Below are 16,784 nucleotides of genomic sequence, written 5' to 3' on the forward strand. Positions count from 1 at the left end.
GAGCAGAGCCATCCTGCTGCCTCACGAGTGGTTCCTCAAAAATCAGGTAGCGGAGAGAATTTTCCGCAGATGGGGCCAGCCTTGCTGTGACCTTTTTGCTTCCCCCTTTAATGCCAAATGCAGAAGCTATTTTGCCCTACTTACCCCCTCCTGGGGGCACCCCCAGGGACGCACTTGTACGCGATTGGCCCCTGGGTCTCCTATATGCCTTCCCTCCTGTTCCACTAATCTCAAAATTTCTGCAGAAAGCCAAGGGTCTAGAAAGGACGATCATCTTGATAGCCCCATTCTGGCCTCGACAAATCTGGTTCCCCTTCCTCCAAGCTCACCAAATAGAAGAACCTTGGACTCTGGACCCAGTGCCAGACCTGCTGACCCACTCGTCAGGAGTTCTTCACCCCCCTCTCTCATCCCTCAAACGGACAGCATGGCTGCTCCACTTCCCAGCTTAGCCAGGTCGGATCTTTTATCTCCAGCAGTACAACATATTCTGATTTCTTCCCACAAATCCTTCACTAAAAAATTGTATAAGAGCAAGTGGAAACGTTTCGCGTGTTGGGCCTCCAAACAAGGTTTAGATCCCTTGGTTGCTCCTATTCACGAGATTCTGGAATTTCTATCTACTCTTTTTCACCAGGGGGCTTCAACATCCACCATAAGGGTACAGCTGGCTGCCATATCTAATTTTCATGTGGGAGAAGGAGGCGCGAGTATTATGTCGCACAGGCTTTGTAGGGCTTTCATGAAGGGAACTTATCTCCGACCACCTATTTGAAGCCCAGTCTTTCCTTGGAATTTAAATCTGATGCTATCCCAACTCATGCTATCGCCGTTTGAACCAGCTTAGTCATGCCCACTGAAATACTTTTCTTGGAAAACTCTATTTCTGGTGACAATCACCTTCTTGGCCCGCAGAGTCGGAGCTGCAGGCACATTAGACCACCATATCTGATATTTCACCCAGACAGGGTCACCTTATGTACTAATCCATCTTTTCTACCAAAAGTCTGCTCAGAATCGAGTCTTAATCAATCCATAGAGCTTCCCACCTTTTTCAAGAACCATACCAATAAGCTGGAATACATGCTTCACAAATTGGACGTGCACAGACAACTGAGATTTTACCTAGACAGAACAAAAGAATTCAGGAAATCGGCCCAACTATTTGTGTCTCATGCAGACAATAAGAAAGGACTTGCAGTCACAAAAATCACGCTATCCAAATGGCTCTCAGACTGCATAAACTTTGTTTATTCATCTTCAAATCGGCTTACTCCCCTCAAAATTAAAGCTCACTCTACTAGAGCCATTTCTACTTCTCTGGCACATGTGGCTCGCTTGCCTATAGATACCATTTGTGCTGCAGCTACCTGGGCCAAACCTCATACGTTTATTACTCATTACAAAGTGGACAGGGCCTCCAGGGACAGGGCTTCCTTTGGTTCCACTGTTCTCAGGAATATTCTCCCGTGAGCCACCCGGGGTTTAGAGTGCTGGGGATGCTACCCGTGTGTAAGAACAAACGGTGAGATCGAAGAATAAACGGCGAGATCGAACAACTTCACATAAAGAAGTTATGTTCTTACCATAATGCTCCATGTGAGTTGTTCATCTCGCCTTTGTTCTTACATTCCCGCCCTCCTTCCCCCCCTCCATGTTCTGGAGGAATAGGTACGACTCATGGCTGGTCGTCTTCTCATGGTTCCCTGCGACTGCCTGTGCCCATGTATGCGTGTGTAGTCAGACAGGTGTAGCATAGTTGCCTGTTTTTATATTTACCTTCTAGGTATATATGTGTATAGGTAAATTTGGTGCATATGCATGTGTAGGCAGGTAGATATGTTGTTACCTGGTTTCTTTGCAAACTAAATCTGAGGGTTAGCAGCAGGGGATCATGGGATAGGGACTGTGCCTCGAGCTTCTCTTAGACGCAGAGCTTGGAATGTGGCCAACTCGGAGCCGAGGGTTCGGCTCCGAACCAGTGTGTAAAAACATAGGCGAGATGAACAACTCACATGGAGCGTTATGGTAAGAACATAACTTCTTTTTTTTTTTGTTGTCACTCGGTCTTTTACTGAATACAAACCACTCATTATTGCCTAAGATGGCTATAAAGTGATTTCTGCATTCAGTTAATTTACTTGTCTCGGTACTAGATTCTACGAGAATGTTTTCTTTTTATATGGATGTGTTTGAGTAACTCCAGATGAATGTACATATGTTGTTTGACTGAACAGGCCAGTGAGAAAGGATGACCAATTCTGTTGCCTTTGCAAAGGGACAAAACGATCACCAAACATTTGTTTCCCTAAGTGGCTTTTTAAAGTGCATTGTTTTCTGTTGTGAAAAATGTGGTGAAATGCTTTGCAAGTATTCTAGAGCTGATGCTGCCAAAGCTGTGTCTCTATCCATGGCCGCCTTCCATAATACACCCTTAGATGACTCTATACAGCTGATACCTAATTATGCATAGCACCTCTGCAGATCATTTCAAGCTGGGTGTGACCTCTAAGTCAGGATCTTTGTGGGTGTATTTATCAACTAAATGATTATTTAGGACGGCCACCCAAGAGGACTGAGCTGAGGATTCTGTCCTGTGCTCCTGCAGCATCAGATGTGCAAGTTAGGTGTACTAAACATGGATTTATAAATAAGAGCCACAAATGTCGTAGACATCCCACTCCCTGTGCAGCTGCTTTCTTTCTGGTTTAATTAAGAAGTGGCATGTCAGGCAAAACTTGTGCATTATGGGATTTGGGGACAGGGCTTGGCAACCTGGAAAAATAAAGCAGGCCAGGCATCCCAACTTCTGAAGTTTCAGTCTTGTCTATTTCTGCAGCCAGAGTTGTCATCCTAGACTTAGCTTTATGGGAACTAGCTATAATTTTTCAGCAGTAAAATAGGAGAAGACAGAAGTCCATTTACAGTATATATATATAAAAAAAAAAATTTCTTTTTTTCATCCTTCACAATGGTTGAGCAAGCCGCCTATCTGTTTTCCTGTCTGTGTAACTTAAGTATTCTGTAGACACTGCAAAGATTGCCTTCCTCAAGCAAATGAGCCTGCTGGAACAGCACTAACCAAACTGGCAGGCTACAAGGCTTTTGACCCTCAGTTTCACTTGTTTTTAAATAAATTAATAAATATTAGCATAAGCGTCTACAACAAATGAACTGCATGCTAACCTTGCCGTCTACTCTCTAGATATTGTACTTCTCACCAAAATTTGGTTAAAACCATCCACACCCAACAATGAAATACTATCACCAGTATAGAACATCACAACAACTGAAAGAGCGTGCAGGAACCACAAACGAACAGCAACAAGCAGCAAAAACCACACGCCACTGCTGAAACTCACAGTACCAGATCGCACAAAGCCAAAGAACTGCAATTGGAATTAATAAAAAATGTACTGAAAATTTAATGGTTTAGCGCTTTCTCTCGCTAAAAGGCGATCTGGTACTGTGAGTTTCAGCAGTGGCGTGTGGTTTTTGCTGCTTGTTGCTGTTCAGTATAGAACATCATATGTACAGACAGAATTGGTAAAAGAGGAGGAGGCTTTCCCGTACTCTTTAAAAATTACCTCTCCATAATGCCAAATTAAGTTTATACTCCAGAAACTACCTTGATGGGACTGTTGCATATCCGCAAGGCAAGCTCCACACTGGTAACCCACACGCTTGGCCTCCACCTGGTCCGTGAACTCAACAAGACTTGTTGGCGGGACAGATTTGTGTCCCAGAGACTCCTCCTTCTATGGAATAGACTCCCTCTCCACATCAAGCAGAGTACCTCTTTGCCCCTTTCTAAGCCCAACATGGGTAACTGTTTTGGAAACAGAAAATACACCCCTGGGATTCCACTCGTGTCCCTGCTGGACAAGGGCATTGGGTGCTGATTTGTTTAAACATGGGATAAACTCTTGGCTGGGTTTATATGGGCCTCAAGGCCAACAGCCTTTTAACCTCTTATGAAAACATATATACCATATTGGGTATCGATATGCCACCTGGGGATAACATACAAGCCCTAGAAAATATACCTCACCAGTGTAGTAAAGCCTTACCACAGGAAAAGATTGTTATGGGTGACGTCAATGTAGAGTGGTTAGACTGCAGCTCTCCAAAGCCCAAAAAATGCATAAACCTGCATGGCTTCACACAGCTTATCCAGACACTTGCTAGGATTAACAAACCATCTAACAAACAAGCCTCTCTAGATTTGATACTAGTAAATAGGCCAGCACTGTACTCCTATTATGGCTGTCTACCACATAGTCTCAGTGACCACTTCCCAACTTATTTACTTATGAAACGAGCTAATCCAGCTAAGCAAACAGCATTTAAACAAATATGAAACAGAAAACACTTGAACCCCAGTAACCTTATAGCTATAGTCCGGCATTGCAACTTGACACCCTTGAAACTTCTACCCCTACAGGAAGCAATTGATTACTTTAACTCTACCTTCCTATCCATATTGAATTCTCAGGCCCCACCAGAAGTGTAAGTGTCCAATCAAATTATTCCCCGTGGTTAACAAAAGAAACGCATTCACTACTCAAATCCATAGACAAGGCATGGGAAACATGAACAAAACAAAGTCCCAACCTGCTCTACAAACCTACCGGGAACTTAGAAAAAAAGCAGAGCAGTAAATTAAACGAGACAAATTAAATTACTACTCAAAAATGCAATCTAAACACTAATAATCCACAAAAATTCTGGACTGCTATAAACAATATACTTCTACCAGGCAAAGTCAGAACACCCCCTTCTACCACTACTAATAATTCTGGCAGTATTGCTACTCAATTCAATAAATACTTTACTGAAACTGTTAGCTCTGTCCAACAATCAAACCCCCTCAACTATCGGAACTACCTCCCTCCCTCTCTCTCCCAATATTAAATCCTACTCCAACCTGAAACCTGTACTAACAGAGACCATCACAAGACTGCTAAAAAAGCTAAAACCGACCACATTAGTTGCAGACGACTAACCTGAGATAGCAGATGGTATAGCCTAGCCTGTATCAATTCTCATCAATAAATCCACAGTAGAACAACAAAAGTCCCTCTCATGTGGAAAACCTCTCACATTATACCCCTCCACAAGAGTGGCTCTTTAACAGAATTCACTGACTACTGACCAATTGTAATATCTCCACTGTCCAGAATACTAGGGAGGGTCATTCACATGCAAGTTTTGGAATACCTGCATGCCAACAAACTTTTAACCAACACTCAGCATGGCTTTCGAGCATTTCGTAGTACATCAACCGCTCTAATGGCATTCAACAATACTGTCAACTATCACAGGAACAGCAGCAATTACATATCTACCTTCCTGGACCTATCAAAACCTTCGATATGGTTTCCCATAGTAAGCTTCTAAACATTCTCTCTGATCTAAATTTCTGCCAAGCTACTCTTGCCTGTTTCTAGGATTAACTTACTGGACACCAGCAAGCAGACTTTACCACCCCTTCTACCAGTGACTAGGTGTCACCAAGGCTCAGTCTTGGGTCCACTTCTGTTCTCAATATTTACAAATAACCTGTTCACTTCAATCCCACAAGTGTCTCTCATCCAGTATGCAGACGATTCGACAGTGATGTGTGCAGCTCCCTCAATCCAAGAACTGCATAGTTTAACACTACAATCCTTCGCGACTTGGCTTACAAATGCTCAACTAATTCTAAACCCCCAAGAAACAAATTTATGATCTTCCATCCCTCTAAACCAATCTTGCCTACTAATACTTTCAACATTATTTCACTAAATAACACCATTTCCCCATCTCCATACACCAAGCTGGTTTACTATTGTTTGTGCGAATGACATTCTGTTAGCTGCACTGTGCCGAAACCCAATGTCGAATGCACAAACATTTGTGCACCAGATAGTCGACTCCACTTATGCGAATGCACTACTGCATTCACATAAGTGTAAGTCGACTATCTGCACGGAGATCGCGGTACAGTGAGTAGTGGAAATTCATCCACATCCCCACTGTAGTGCGATCTCAGTTAGAATGTATAAGTAGTGGGGGGCACAGGAGGGCTTTCCCCCCTGCAAAAACGTGATTTGTCATATATGAGTTTGATTTACATCAGCTCCTATACGGCAATCATGTGGTGGTTTCGACACCAATGTCGTCCCACATGCGTTGAGCATTTGGTTTGACATTGTCAACGTTTAGTTTTTTTACTTTCAGTATTACTATTCGTTTATTTGAACAGAAAATGTTTTTCCATTCGAATAAATAATAGTAAACCCACCAAACTATTAGGTGTTGAAATTGATTGCAATTTAAAATTTGACATTCACATTTCACAAACAGTAAAAAAAAAAAAAAAAAAAAGTATACAAAAACTAGGAACTTTGTACAAGAACAAACACTACTTCACAAAAAATACTAAAGCTACCTTTGCCCAATCCCACTTAATTTCCACACTTCTGTACGCAGTTCCCATACTCACAAATCTAAAAAAAAATCAGAGCTGGCAAAACGTGAATCCTGTTGTAACAAAATTACCAGGTTCACAACAAACTCACCAGCTAGAGTTCACCATTGTACAGGACTCTAGCAACTCAACTGGCTAGAGCTCCCCCGACTCATTCGTTACATCCAGTTAATCATGGCCCGTAAAATATTCTATAAACCTGAGAAAATACCTGCTTTACAAACTCTTACAATCCTATGCTGCTAACAGATCCCTATGCTCCACTAACAAACGCCACTTAAAAATCAACCTAACCAAAAACCAAGCAGGAGATTCCCTCATCTGAAGTTATATTGGTAAAGTCTGGAATGCACTACCAGTAAACATTACAACTATTACATCAGTATCCCAGTTTAAAACAGCCCTAACAAAACACTTATTAATTACTGGCTTGGTCCTTGCTCTGCTCCTGACTAATCTTTGTCTTTGTCAGTGCTGTTACCTTTGCTCAGACTCTGACTGAACCACTTCCTTCTGTACATTCTGTTACTTATGCCTCGCTGCACACTAACATTACACTAGTCTGACATTTTAGTGCTAAGGATATTTGTCTTGACATTTCTATTGGTTTCTCTTTTTTTATTCCACAGAAACATATAGTGACGTAATGTTTCTCTACTTATCGATAAGACACCACTGTAGAAAGCAACATAAAACAAATCGTTTGGTGTATAAAGCAACTTAATTTTTATACCAAAGGATTTGTTTTATGGTGTTTTCTACAGTGGTGTCTATCATTCTGGAGCTTTTTGGTGACTCTGACACTAGCTTCATTTTACTGGTTTCTCTACTTATGTTTAATCTTTTGTTTCTTATTGATTTGTAAAACCTCAGCATGTTGGTCTCTCTATTTATTCCCACACAAATGTATCATGATGTAATGCTTCACTCTTTTGCGTCTTATTGAATTGTAAATTGTTATCCTGTGTTATTTTATACAGTTAGTAATCCAGTCATTAGCTTTGTATAGCTGAGCATGCAAACTGTTCTTAACCAGTCTTAATTTCTTTGTGCTATGTGTAATATGGATGTATTGTATTTCTGTATGTTTCAGTGTGGAGCTTTTCTCCCCTGGCCTATACTGAAAAAGGACACATATCCAGTCGGACTTTCCGGGTAAACAAATATCAAGGCTGTTATTTTGTACATTTCTACCCCTAACTGCTACCAAAACCCTTATCAATATAGCAGGCCTTTCAGCTAATCCCATTCCTACACTCTTCCCTCATCTCTCCACAGTGTTTTCTGTCTCCACTTATAAGCTGCTCAACAACATATTTGCGTGTCAAATTTCAAGGAAGAACTGAAGAATAACATGTGTTTCCCTGTGAAAGAATGTAAATTATATAACGACCCCCCCCCATTAATATTCAAAAATGTGCATGCTGATTGGTCAGCGTGCACATTGTAAATCAGAGTTATAGTAATGGAAAAAGGTCCGGTTGCCCGGACTTTTTCCATTACTATAACTCTTTTGTTACAGCAACGGAGAACACAAGATCTCCGTTGCTTCACACTGTCTCGCTATGTTAAATGAGTTTAACATAGCCAGACAGCTTTAAAAAAAAGCAACGGAGATTCTCAGTTGCTTTTTTAAAGCTGTCTCGCTATGTTAAACTCTAACATAGCGACAGTTTGTAAAAAGCAACGGAGATCTTGCTTTTTCCGTTGCTTTTTTCAAAACTGTCTCACGATGTTAAATGGGTTTAACATAGCGAGACAGCTTTAAAAAAAAACAACGGAGATTCTCCGTTGCTTTTTTTAAAGCTGTCTCGCTATGCTAAACCCATTTAACATAGCAAAACAGTTTGTAAAAAAGCAACAGGGATCTTGCTTTCTCCGTTGCTTTTGCCCACAGCTCTGATATACTGCGTAGTCTTATGCATGCGCAGTACATCAGAACTGCTGCAGAATACCAGACAGCTGTGGAAGGGTAGCAAGGAGGCATTATACAATGCCATTATTTAAGAAAAGTATTTTTTTTTTCTTAAATAATGCCATTGTATAATAGCAATAACCCACTTCTGGGTGTGGGTAATGCTGGATTTACCCACGGTTGGCTTTGTTTGGCCAGTCGGGTGTGGGTTATTGCTATAATACTCATTTTGAATGTTAATGAAGAAAATCATTTATTATATTTTTGTACATGGAGGTTTGACTATGTTAACCTGTATGCAAAGTTAAAATGCTTGAATGTCTATTTCTCCTTATGAAGTTAAACCTCCTAACTACTGTATAAAGCAAAGATGTAGTGCTGTGTATGTACTATGTATGAACATAATTGTCTGTAAGTTGTAGCTTTACTCCCTGAGCCTCTGCTGAAAGCTGGTTCTTTTGACCCAGATTGACTTTCCCGATTAAACAAATGTCAAATAAAATAAGTAAATTTATTTTTATTATTTATTTATTTTAATTTTGTTTACCGGGATGGTCCGACTGGACAAGGTCCATTTACAGCGGAGGCCCGGGGAGAAAAGCTCCAGTTTCATTAGGATAACACATTACAGAAAATAGACATATATTACCATATGTAGGCAATAGTATCTATTGAACAAGAAAAAGTCAAAAGAGTAGACATTTGCAATAAAAAAAAAAAAAGCAATTTATATATATATACGTTTAGTTAGCAAAGAGTATAATCAGATTTTATTAGGTACATGTTTTCCATGTAAAATATTTTGAGGAAATATATTTATTGGGGCATGAAAAGACAGATAGAAGTTGGTTGTAAAGGTAACAGATTTTGGTCTATGGATAGAGCCAAGAACTTGTGAGATGGGCCTTAAGTGAGTTTTTGAATAGAGTGGTGCTAGCTGCAGAAGTCACAGATGGGGGGGAGATTATTCCAAGTTTTGGCTATAGTGTGTGAAAAGAGAGATTTTCCTGCTGCATTATTTGCTGAGGTAATATGGAGGAGTGACTTGTTGGCTGAGCGGAGTGGACGATTTGGAGTGTGGCGGGTCAGTAGATGCTTTAATGCAGGAATTTTATCGGGTTGTTTTAGGATGTTATATGATAGAACAAGTTGGTGATATAGTAGCAACTGTGGCAGTTCGAGCCATTGAAGTTGTCTGAGAGGTATGCAGTGATGGGTTCTAAATGGGGTGTTTTTGGCAAACTTGGCAATTCTGTTATAACAGGACTCAAGTTTGTCTAGGTCAGATTTCCTAATGTAAGTGAGAATTGGGGCTGCATATAGTAGTGTAGATAGGAGATGGGTTTGAGCTAGGGTGACTTTAGCTTGATTAGTTAGAAAGTTCTTTTGCCTGTATAAGGAACCCATTTTTTTGTGCACCTTTTTTATAGTTTGAGAGATGTGGATGTTGAAGTGGAGGTTGTTGTCTATTTCGATGCCAAGGAGCTTGGTGTGAGGAGAGGGAGAGATGATAGTACCATTGGCGAAGGAGATGGAGAAGAAGACTGGAGGAGTTTTTGATTTGTTTGGGGTAAAAAGTAGTAGTTTGGTTTTGTTAGGATTTAGGATAAGTTGTATGTTAGTTATCCATCTTTCTACTGAGGTGAAGGACTCTTGGGTGAGGTGCTGTAGGGAGGTCAGGGATGGAGCTGAGCATATAAGGGTGGAATCCTCTGCATATTAGATTAGTGAGGCATGCAGACTACTTTTGTATAGGTTATTGGTAAATATTGAGAAGAGAAGAGGTCCTAGTATGGAGCCTTTGGGTACACCAATGGTGGTTGGGAGCAGAGATGATAAAGCTCCTTGCCACTGGACAGCTTGTTGTCGTTCTGATAGGTAGCTTTTAAACCAAGCAATAGTGTTTGGGGTGAAGGCTAGGGAGGTGAGGGTATCTATTAGTATGGAGTGAGAGACCATATCAAATGCTTTGGAAAGGTCAAGGAATATGGCTGATACGAATCTGTTATTCCTGTGTTGGTTAACTATGTCTGTGAAGGAGAGGAGGGCAGTGGTTGTACTGTGGTGAGGGCAAAAGCCATTTGTGTGGGAGTAAAGTAATGAGTATACATGTGCACATATATTTGCAAATTATGGTACCTGACATTTGATTGAGTGGTCATTTTCACTGAATCCAAATGGTTGAAATTTCATTTTGCTGAACAATTTGATTGAAATGCCATTTTATTGAATGTGGTGGTGCTAGATAACTAGATATAGTTCTATAGAAGCAGAAATAGTTTGATTGGTAAGAGGAAGTTATAGCTAGTGCTTAGTCACGTACACAATCACTGCTAATCTGGCTTGGTATATGTTTTGGCAGTAATTCTGTGCGTTGTAGTTTTTAATGATTTTTTTTTCCGTTGTGACCTTTTTACCCTTTGGTTTGGATATTTACAGGCACTTTAATGTTTATGGACATCATCTGAGTTTAAAAGCCCTGTGTTTCTAAAGTATAGCCAGACAGTCCATTTATGCTGTGCTGATGATGTCAATAAAAAAAGGCTGAAACACGCATGCCCACAGCTAGTGGGATTTGGCTTTATTGGCCAGAATATACAGTAAACTCTCTGATAACCAGAAATCAAGCAACCAGAAAAAAAAAATGAAGAAATACAGTAAAATGTTCGTGTTGCACTTTCTTTCCCCTCCCCGCAAAAACATACCTTAACGTTTTTACAGTTTTAAATTTTAAAAAGGAAGAAAGGAATAAATTCCCTCTCTCCCCAACCTGAGAACAAGTCAGACAAATTAGTATGGTCCAGGATTAGTCAGGCCTGTTTTTAATAGTAACTCTCAAGCAACCAGAAACTACAGTTATCTGGCATCTACCAATCTCCATGCATGCCGGTTAACTGAGAATTTACTGTATCCATAAAGACTTAAAACCTCATGGGCATTCTGAAGCCATACAACTGAAACACTAAGTGGTCATTTTGTATATATCCCACGGTCCTCCATTACACGAGGTTTAAGGTATCACGCAGTGAAAACTTTACTTACAGTTTTTACTGAATGGTTTGGTTTGTCTGTGACCTTTTTTACCCTGTGGTTTTGTTTCCATGTCTATGGCATTTTCACTTTTCTACACAGTTTTGCGACTGTTGAATTGATAGTTAGCTGCACCAGCTCTGTCATAGGTCAACAAGTTGATTTTTCGACAAAAGGTTCCATTCATGCAAGTGTGTGTGTTTTTATTTTGTGTGTAGTGCAAAGTAAGTAAGCAAACTGCATGCCTTTGGAGATGAGGGAATAAATTACTGTACCCAGAGAGAACTCGTACTGATGAGGAACATGCAGACACAAGCATTAACTTGAGGTGAACGTTGAACTGTAGACACGAACTCTAAAAAGAAATTTTAATCACCAATAATCTGTCTTGCACAGTACTAGTAGGCAAGCATCTGGGTGATTAACTGAGACTTGGAAAACACACCAGAGTGATCTGGGAGAGTAGTCCTTACAGTTTCCTGCTTGTTTTTTTTCCCACTCCTCCAACACTGTAAACCTACATTTAGCTTCAATGTCTGGCCACAGCTGTAGTGTAAATAAGATAAAGTACATTATACCTCCAGGCCAGTCAGTCTTCCTACAGTAATTCTGTCCAGCTACAAAACGATACAAACTTTAAACAAAGCAGTGAAAATGTAAGATGCATTTTTGCTAATTCTGTACTGCCATATTGAAGTTTTATCTGTTTTCTCAACAGGCCCATTTGTCTTTGGAACTGCAAAGGGACAATCATATTAAGCAGCAGCAGCTTATCCAAGAGAGATGGAAAAGAGCCAGAAGAGAGGAAAGACTGAAGACCCAGCAACGTACACTTTTAGCTGACCGGGATTTAGGTGGTTCGCTTCATGTTTCACCTCCCATCAATTTGGATGAGTCTGATGGAAAACAGACAGCTGTCTGTGACCTGGACAAATATAGCCCTGGGACGCAACAGTACTTAAGGCAGTACCACAATGTTGGTGAACGAGATCAAGACACACTACTGTTCTTATTTTTTCAGAAGAGCAAGGTGCCAACCGATATTCAAATGGGGAGTAAAGTCCCTAAGGATGACAAGACAAGATTAGAGGAGCAAGAAACAAAAATAGCTGAGTTATCCCGTCTAGTCAGTTTTCTCTTAGCTGAAAATGAGAGCCTTACGAAGGAAAATAAGAAGCTTAAAGCAGACAATATTAGACTGAGAAAAAGAACACAGGATAAAGAAATTGATTTTGTGGAAAAATCTGAGTTGTGGGGTCTGCCACCACCATCAGAAAGTACAGTAACTGCAACACAGACATGGCAGGGATTTGCAAGGGAACCTGGGAAGTTCAAAGACATTCCAGTGTCTAGTCTGTCTCCGTTAGACTTCACAGTGCCTGACCTGCCTCCTCTAGAACTTCCGGAGGACATCCATTCACAACTTAAGGGACTTATAGATGAATAATAGTGTCATTGACAAGAATGGCAATAGTTAATAAAAAAAATAGGACTAGAAAAGTTACTATTTCAGTAATTGTGATGATGTCTCAAGGGCAGAGATGATCTTACTTTGGGAAGTAAAAGTCAGCAGCTATGATCACCTGAGCAACATGGTCACTGTGAACTTATTTCTTTTTTTTAACAAAAAAAAAAAAAGCCAGCAGGATTTACATTCTACCAGTTAAGTCTGCTCCATGTTAATGGAGATGACCACAGAAGTAGCAAGACTATACCTCCAGGGTTGCTAAATCCTTTAATGTTTAAGACTTTACTTCTGCCTGCCATTAAATGTCTCATAAATGTTTTTCATGATTGTACAAATCCAGTTCCCTTCTCCAAAGTTATCCAGGGTATAAGAATGCACTTTTTGCCAGCTGAGGCTTTTGTCACTGTAGATTACCGTTGCACTCCTGGGGCATAAGAGATGGAGGCCAGAACATTGATACACACTGACTGTAGAAAAGTTTGCCAATGTACAAAGCAGTGACTGGAGTAAAGCAGCACTGACTTACCCAGGAGTTTGCCATGGTATGATCTGGTGTAGAGCTGATGCTGCTTTCTGGTAAATGACTATTTAATAGAGACCTTATCTGACTGTTACTGCAGACAAAAACTGCTTTGTAGCATATTGGGTCAGTGAACAACTCTAGTTTCGGCACACATCAAGGTTGTCAGGTTTATGTATTTAAATGTGCTCAATCAACTAATACAAGTAGAGAACAGCATCAAGGCATCTAACTGGAGCAAGGCTTTTCTGCCACATTTATTTGCACTCCTAAAGTGATCTAAACCTCATATCTAATCAGGAGATGGACAGCCATTTCTATTTAATGAAGATGGAACCAAATCTTTTATTTTGCTTTTTTCTTGAATGATCAGTTTACATAACAATGTAATCAGGGTGCATCAGTATACATTTAACTTGGTCGATGTATCACACAGAAAGCTGTATGCTGCATAATCTTAATGAATGCCCAGTGAATGACTATCTTTTATTATAAATAATGCATGAATGGAAACAGTACTAAACTGCAGTATTTGATATGTGAGTATAATAAAACATTTCTATTTATAACATTGTCTTCAAAAAACTGTGTATAAAATAAAAGAAAACTGTATTTTGGACTGTAGTATTTTATTTAAGAACATCATAAAACAGTTTTCTTTTTTTTTTTCCTTCAGTAGTGGCTGGTCATGTTGAGTCTGTTTAAAATTAGGCAAAGCAGAAAACATTTAAGTTCATCACGTAATCTAAAATAAACTGTTATAAATGCTGATAAGTAATTCAGATTTCTGTCTCACATGCAGTATTTTTGGGTTTTGGACAGTTTTTTTAAACAGTTCCATTCATTTCCCTTCAAAATTTAATAGCAAGCCACTGAGATTTTGAGAGATTATATATTTTGCTTTTTTAAAGGTGATCTAAATTCTCTTACAGTTTACTTCCACATTGTTTTGACATAGTATTAATTATCCTTAGTAGTTGTATAAAGTCTGTTTTTTTACCTTATAGTTTCGCAAGTTGTAACAGAACTCAGTCTGGTTACTTTGATCTAGAGTCATCCGTGCTTCGTAGTCCTGTAGAGAAAAAAAATAATTCATCACTTAAACTGTCACTCTACATTATCTCTGCATTGTCTGGAAAAGTTGTACTTTTTGATTCATTCTAAGGTTGTCTTTCAGTTCTTGTCAAAAAAAAAAAAAGACTATGAATGCCGTTTGCAAATAAAATGCCAAAGTTTTACCTGCGAATCTGTAGAATTTACATGTGTATGTTGGAACACTAAATCCCCATTTTTAATAGTTTCTCAATCATAGGTTTATTCCTACTGAATTAACAATGATCAAGTCTTGTCCATACACTTGTCCACCTCCCTTATTAATTAACCTCTTCTCATAAGGCCATTGTTTTGAAAATAGCTTGGAAACCCATAGGGACAGAAGCAGAAGATAAAGGCTTTGAAGCTTGTTTGCACTCTCTGGTGGAATTGCCATCACAGTTTTTTGCTCTTTATGGAAATTGAACACACTTTTCAGTTTCAGGCTCCCTTATTTATTTTATGTATTTATTGACCTATTTGATTACCGGGAAAGCCCAAGTGGGTAGTAGCCCGCTCCAAAGTACTGCAAAACATTTTAAGAAGAATTTTTAAATCTTCAAAAATAATACAAACACATCTCCAGTTTAAATAATTATACCAAAGTACATAATATGAATACACTGGTTAAGAATAGGTACTAGTTACATGACAATTTAATATTTAGAGAAATTTTAGCAGGTTTATAGAAAATTATGGGTAAGTTAATATAATGCAAACAGGAATTGCAATATGAAGTGAGAGGAAAAGCAGGCATATGGTGTATTTAGAGAGCAAACCAGATAAATGAAATGGAGAGAAATGAGGAAGTGAGTGAAGAAGGGAGGCAAAGGAGGTGTAAGTTATCAATAGGTACTTGTTCACATTTAGGGATATAGTTTATCCTGGTGTTTAGCAAGAACAGACAGCTTTTGGCTAGGAAGTCTTTCAAAATAGTTTTGAAGGATAGGAGGGGAGGTATTGACCTGATGGATACAGGTAAGGTGTTCCAGGCCTTAGCAACATGGTGTGAGTACAGACAATATCCAGCAGATTTGATAAATTATTAAATTAATAAGAAATGCTTATTGCTGCAATCTTACACGTCACACTTTTTTCCTGTGTCATCTTAGGTCATTGCCTTGTGTTTATTCAACTAATTTAGAAGGCTCCAATGTCACATTTCACTTTCATCTCTTCATCCTGTTGCATATCAGTAAAGTCTTAATGTTTTGGTGCCTTGTGAGTTCTGTAAAACTAACTGTTGTAATGTAGAAATGCATTTCAACATTTAATTATTCTGTTTGTCTCATTCGACATCTTTATCTTCTCTTTGCTACAGATTAAAGTAGTCTTCTCTCATCTTTCCAGCAGATCCCATTGCACCTCCTTTGTTAATTCATTCATTTATTCATACATTCACTGATTACCCACTTAGGCCAGTTCAGGGTCACAAGGTGTTGGCTTCATGGTGTGGAGGGATAAAACCCTGACTGTAAACCAGATGTCTCAAGACTAACTAGTGACCCAGATGCTGAATGAGCCAATGAGAGAGGGTAGTAAAGAGTGGCAGATGTCCTTTCCCCAATCCTGGAGTGGAAGGAGGCAGCCCAGCCTGCTGCAGTAGTGGTAACTTCCTTGGAAACTAAGATGTCCTTCGTGTTTCACTGTTGCAGTCCTCACTCTAGGGTTATCCTGCCAGGGTAGCCCTCAGTCGGACCGAATACCAGAGGTTTAGTTTTTCTGCGTCGATTGTTGTCGCTTCAGGACTGACGTCAGGTCATCAGAAGTATAAAAAGAGGCAGCCAACGCCATTACATTAGTCTTTCTTGCCAAGGAGCCCAAAGCAGAATCTGTTCACACGAGTGCCGGTCGGCCGCTTCTTGAGTTTTTGTTTCCGAAATTGAATCATTCTGAAGTTTTCTAAAGCGAAGTACCCCATTGGGGATCCTTTTTTCTTGCTCTAACTGATGTCAGAAAAAGTTAACCATTGTCTCTCCTGTGGAAAGCAAATACCACACCGAGATTTCCATTCTTACTGCATCACCTGTTTAGACCCAGACCACGACGTACCTTGCTATCAGTTTTGTGCTTTGTTCAATGTCAGAACTATTCATTGTTGGGCCCTTATTGTAGCTAAATACTTTCGTTCTCTATCTCCATATTCCAAAATGGCTTCAGTAAGCAATCTGACTACCGATCTTCCAAAAAAAGTATAGACAGGGACAGACTGCACAGGTCCAAAACTGCCGACAACTCTTCCGTTAAGCTAGTCGTCAGTTTGCCGGTACTCAGTGAGGTGCTTTCA

The 16,784-nt window shown here is 39.7% G+C and overlaps 1 protein-coding gene across 1 annotated transcript in view; it reads left to right on the forward strand.

Moving 5' to 3' along the window:
• NRBF2 (nuclear receptor binding factor 2) overlaps window positions 1-14,022 on the forward strand; it is a 119,397-nt gene extending 105,375 nt beyond the window's left edge. The window contains exon 4 of the mRNA XM_044056463.1: window positions 12,136-14,022. Within this exon, the coding sequence (XP_043912398.1) occupies window positions 12,136-12,864 (729 nt within the window). The 3' untranslated portion in view covers window positions 12,865-14,022. The remainder of the gene's footprint in view (window positions 1-12,135) is intronic.
• Window positions 14,023-16,784: the final 2,762 nt, after the last annotated feature.

Source organism: Protopterus annectens, chromosome 14.part0 (genome assembly GCF_019279795.1).
Source record: "Protopterus annectens isolate FY-2018-M chromosome 14.part0, PAN1.0, whole genome shotgun sequence".
In the NCBI taxonomy this organism is placed as follows: Eukaryota; Metazoa; Chordata; order Ceratodontiformes; family Protopteridae; genus Protopterus; species Protopterus annectens.